Here is a 5,566-nt window from a genome sequence, read left to right as displayed (position 1 = left end):
GAGAGAGAATAATATTACTTTTAGGAATATATGAAAATGTCACAAAACTATTCAGCTCCATCCGAGCGACTTAAATTAGTTTACGCCTCCAAAATTTGTCCACCCCTTCTGTAGTTTTCAGTTTTTCTTTTCTTTTCTATTTTTTTAGGGTGGAGGTGCTATTATTTATTCTATGTGCACCTATTGGCCTAGACAAAATCTACAAAACTGAGATTGTATACCCATTGTATTTAGTTCGCATGTTATGATATCCACAGTAAGCCAAAACGAAAACGGCCCTGGTTGATGAGTTTCTCCTATGCACAGCTTACACCAGAAGTAGGTAAGAAGCAGTTCTTACCCTGTCATGAAGCTGAGGTTGGATATTTGTGATGAAGAACATATTTCACAACTTCGTAAAATGATACCACAATCCCAACTGATGGGCCTGCACGGCCAACACGCGGTCCAACTCCTGCAAATAGTCCTTTCAGCCCACCATCCCTGGTTCAAGTTCAATTCAATTTTAGTCAAATACAGCAATATCCAATCACTTGACTTTATTAATTAAAGCTGCTTTAGATCATATATTTTTTGCCACAATCAATGTGATAGCTCATCAGAGATTAAATAATGGAGCCCTTTCAAAAATTTCATGCTTGATGATGTCTTTCTAGTGAAACATCAGAATGAAAACGTACTACAATTTAATAGTCCCAAGTAGTGAAATACCTCCAAACCTCCATCAGTGTCTGCCTTGTTGTCATACTCAGTGCCCTTACCGGATCCTTCTGAAAGTTGCAAAAGAAATAATAAAAAGATGAATAACATGGATATGTGGTGGTGGTTGTGGTGGTGGTGGTGGTGGGGGTNGGGGGAGACCAAATTACCTATACTTGGAAATAGTTCTTAAGTCCTAAGAAAAGAACAACAGGCAATATATTTAGAATGGTAAAAACCTCTATCTGTCGTCGGGTTTTTGCAACATCCAGGGGGCATGTAGTGGCAGCAGCAAGACTTCCAGCAGCAAAACCAGCAGAAAAGTTGGCCCCAAACACACTGGCTGCATTAGCGTCGTCACCTACCAATCCAATGAGTTTCTTTCTGACCTATAAAGATGGAAGAAGCTCATTTAAACATTGAGTACAGTAGGTTACAGAATAATAAAACCTCTCTACAGCTGGACGGCTAAATTCTCACTGGTTCAAGGGTTGACCAACAAATTGCTGAGAATGGAACATCACGTGCAAGCTGCGCCCCCATTCCAGTCCATAGGGCACGGTAACTTTTTGCTGCTAAAGTTTCATTAACAGAAGTAAGAAACAGCACCTGAATTTGAACAGGTGTAAAGCACATTATTAAACAATTTTGTATACATTAGATATTAACTTACAGGCGGCTTCACCATTTGTGCTCTTAACATTGGAGACGACACCTAGTAAAGTCTGCCAGACTCCAGGCGGCTTTTTGCCTATTTGCATCTCCTTCAATGCCTATACAGAACCAAATGAACCATATCATTCATTTAAATGAATGCCACAACGCGAACAACTTCCAACTAATACTTAATCGAGCATGTCAAACTCAAAACACACAAAATATGCAAACACAAATAAATATGATAGCAGATTTTAATTTAAAATTACTGAAAAAAAAATTTATAATTAAGTTCCGGTATGATAACATTTTTCCAGTTGATTGTTTATGAAAAATTAAACTTGTTTACTACCCAATTAATTGCTTCTTTCTTTTTTTCCCCTTCTTTTAGAAAAAGACTTTAGGAATCCTAGCCAAATTAAGAAAAATGACTATGATTTTGATAAAACTTTAAAATGTAAACCAGCTTAATTTTTGAAGAACATAAAATAGCAAAAAAGTTGCCAAATAGAGCCAAAAAGATGAGCAACACCCTAAAGATATTTCAGCTATGCTTCCAGGTGCTCATTACCTGCATGCGAGTTCTAGCAAGCTCTATTGGATAACAAGTTGCACAAGCCAAAGAACGCGCCAATGCCCCAGCGACTAAAGGAACATAAGGAGTAGCACTTTGAAGATTTTGGGAAGTGATCTCTTCTAACCAATTACGGAATATGTCATAGCAAGGTAAGTAGATTCCCACCTGTTCTTGTAAATAAAATGGACATTAATCATTCCTCAGATAACAATATTCATGAACATATAAGTATTCAAAAGGAAACTTAAGACAATGGGAGTAATATGAAGTCGTACCGTGGGAACAGCAAGAGCTAAGCCAGCATTTGTGCCTCTCCACAACCTCACAAATCCTTCCTGTGAATTTCATTGGGTATAATGAACACGAAAATAAATACAAAGTTCATATCTTCTTTAACTCACAGCCCAACTTATACTGAACATCTATTCTACAAGCCAATTGTGTTGCATCATTCAGTACCAAAAGCTGAAGTAGTCCTCAAGCAAAACTACAGAAATGAATCACAGGTTTATCCATCGGTCAAGATGAACAAGAGAAAGCTGACCAACCTGTCGAATAATTTTGTAAAAGACGTCCAACGTCCCTTTGTACTGAAAACAATCAGGAGGACATATTGCTACTGTTCCATGAATCCCCGCACGTGCACATGAAGGAGAACACCTTAAATCTGCAAACAACTAGCACCGTATATAGCAATCAAAGATTAATAGACTATAGAGGGAAATCAAATCCAACAAAAAGCATTACAAACATAAAAATATCCAAAAATACAAATCTCAAAATGAAGTAAAACATTAAGATTGAGATTTGATAATATGCTGCTAGCTCCTTACACCATAAATTTCATGCCTTTCTCGGAACATTAAGTTTTACTGTTTGAAGCAACTATTTGAATGAATCCAATCCAATTATACTTTTTTTCTTTGACCAGAAATTGAATTCTACCTTTAGCAGGAGAAGTCTGGGAATAACCTAACAAATATTACAATCACATCATGTTAACTATACATGTATGGAAGATTATTTGCATTGAAGAATACCAAAAAAGAATAAAAATCATGTAAAGGGAATGAATGCCCTGAAAACTGAAGTAATTTGACAGGCATCAAATATAAATACACTGTAATATCATATATCATGCAGCAAAAACAAAATAAAAATCAGAAACACAATTAGATTCTGAAGGAGGTACATCCAAGATGGGAGTAAAAACGAATCGATGGAACCAACCGTGTTTGGTCCAAAAAATGCCATGCGACTGGTCAAGTCACTAAGTGGATGCGAATAAGGAACACCTGCAGCTTGAGCTTGCAACCTTGTCTAACAATTCAAAAGGCAGAGAAATTCTTAGACTGCAGAATAGTGCATATGAGATTTTAATATGAAATTTTAAGAAAATCTCAGAGCACTTCTGTTTTTCAAGGAGTCATGTATAACTATAAAATTTAGGTTAAATTTAATCCTTGATTTAAAAAAAGAAAACACTTATATCCTCTTTGACCCTAATATGTACTTGACATTAATAACAATGCTTAAACATTGACAAGACACCTTGATTGGATTAACAAGTGATAATTTGGATGTGCCAAGCTAACTAGCTAAAATACAGATAGGCCAAGCCAAAAATTCAATAAGATGGGTAGACACAATACATTTCTTCCAGGGGTGTAAAAATAAAATTTTTAAAAACGATATGATAAAAGGACTTCTCAATTGGTCACCCAACTTAATACTAATTTCGCCCGAGCAAGCTTAACTGTGGAATTTTGATGGGATACAATGGCATTAGTGTTGGTACAACTACACCCAAGCACACTTGTATTAGTCCAAGCCCACTGCTAGCAGATACTGTCCTCTTTGGGCTTTTCCTTTTGGGTTTCCTCTCGAGGTTTTTAAAAGGCATCTGCTAGGGAGAGGTTTCCACACCCTTATAAAGAATGTTTCGATCTCCTCCCCAACCAATGTGAAATCTCACAACACTACACTTCAAACCAAATTTTTTGGCTTCCTCACTCTAACTTCATCTAGGTAACCTAATTCCTTGTTGTTTTATCATCATTTTAAGTTTACCCAAGTATCGTATCATATTATATCAAGAGTTACTAAATTCAAAATCAACAGTAACACAATTGAAATTTTGTTAAGTCCAAGACAAAATTTGTAAATTATTATAAAACTTAACAACTTTTTCTGTCCTTATTTCTCCACAGTTTTAAACAGTATGAAAAAATGTAAATTAAAATGGAACTATGACTCAAGTATCTAAAACATCAACAACAAAGAGAACTCTGATTCAACATTACCTTTGCAACATCAAGAGGATTTACAATTACTGCCGAAAGAAAGGCAGCTCCAGCAGCAGAGAAAGCGCGTTCTCCAAACCCTAATTTTCCATCAGAAGCAGTATGACTCGAAAGCTGAGACGCAGAAGCAGAAAGTCGCACCCCATCACTCTCCACAGCCAACATCGAAGAATCACACCCGTCAATCTCAATTCTCTGAGCTTCCTCCTCCGAGCCAATCCATGAATCATGCCCTCGCTCCGATTTCACCATCCTCTCCGCCAACGAGTTCATCCTGCACCAATCGAACACTCGCTTCTCAAATGAAAAAAGAAAAGAACAATACCAAGAAAAGAGCCGAAACCTGATTGCGTTAATGATTGGAACACTGGAATTGCGATTGAAATATCAATTTGAAGAGTGGAAAAAGGAAAAGAAATGAGTTCTCCAAATTCCTTGGAGAACAGGAAAAATGGAGGAGGTCTTACCAGAAGGAAGAGGAACAGGAGCAGAAGAGAAGAACAACCTAAATTTCTCTNGAAAAAAAGTTGAAAATCATTTTTGTGTTACCTTAATAGATAAAGTTTAGCTGATTAAGGCATACATACTCGAGAAAAAAGATGAGAGCTTAAATTTTTCAGGTCGACAACTACGAGTTGTTGGACTAATCCAATTTTAATTGGCGTATGGGAGAGGTGTGGAAATGAGAGGTGGAAAATCAAACAAACGTGGCAGCCACACGCTATGGAAGCCATCGGGACTCAATTGGCTTGCATTTGAAACTCCCCTTATTTCCAGCTTGTAATTGGGAGCTAATTAATTGGAATGAAAACTAATTAATTGCAATGAATTTAATTTCATTCAAATATGATTACCGATCTGTTCAAATGATATCTCTCTATCACATGTAAAATATGCAAACTTAAAATATAAAATATGACTACTGACTTGTTTAAATGAGAGAACAGTCTCTTCATCTCTGCCACTTATTTCAATTTTCATCTTTATAAGAAGTTTCTATTTATTTCTATTTATTTTTATGAAATTGAGTTGGATTCAAGTAATTCGCAACCCATCTGAAATTTCTCTTTTTTTTTACATTTTATATATATATAAATATAACTCTTCATAAATTTAATAATATTTCTAAACAAAAAAAATAATATATTTACAAATGTAAATATATAACATCATTTTTAATTGAATGCATGTATTTTAGTTATTATTCTCCACTATTTCATTTTATTTACAATAATTATAAAATTTTATTTGGGCTAAATTCTATGCTGGCAACAGAGGTATATGAGTCAGATTGAATTGGGTTGAGGGAGTTTTTTGAACTATCTCTCTG

At 35.6% G+C, this 5,566-nt stretch overlaps 1 protein-coding gene across 2 annotated transcripts; it reads right to left on the bottom strand.

The window, feature by feature from the left end:
- Positions 1 to 4,752, bottom strand: LOC111808049 (mitochondrial carrier protein MTM1). 2 transcript variants are annotated; one of them, XM_023693826.1, is made up of 11 exons: positions 4,704 to 4,752; positions 4,237 to 4,510; positions 3,164 to 3,253; positions 2,482 to 2,610; positions 2,209 to 2,268; positions 1,928 to 2,098; positions 1,373 to 1,472; positions 1,180 to 1,274; positions 939 to 1,088; positions 712 to 770; positions 1 to 483 (listed from the first exon to the last, which is right to left on the bottom strand). In XM_023693826.1, exons 2-11 carry the CDS (start codon positions 4,507 to 4,509, stop codon positions 345 to 347), a joined length of 1,266 nt encoding a protein of 421 aa, XP_023549594.1. In that variant the 5' UTR covers position 4,510; positions 4,704 to 4,752; the 3' UTR covers positions 1 to 344. The 2 variants fall into 2 exon arrangements, with proteins under 2 accessions (XP_023549594.1, XP_023549595.1); XM_023693827.1 differs by having other exon boundaries at positions 1,180 to 1,271.
- Positions 4,753 to 5,566: the final 814 nt, after the last annotated feature.

The sequence above is a fragment of the Cucurbita pepo genome, chromosome LG13, assembly GCF_002806865.2.
Source record: "Cucurbita pepo subsp. pepo cultivar mu-cu-16 chromosome LG13, ASM280686v2, whole genome shotgun sequence".
Classification (NCBI taxonomy): Eukaryota; Viridiplantae; Streptophyta; class Magnoliopsida; order Cucurbitales; family Cucurbitaceae; genus Cucurbita; species Cucurbita pepo.
The sequence above is the reverse complement of the archived record's forward strand: the minus strand, read 5'-3'. Positions and strand labels throughout refer to the sequence as shown.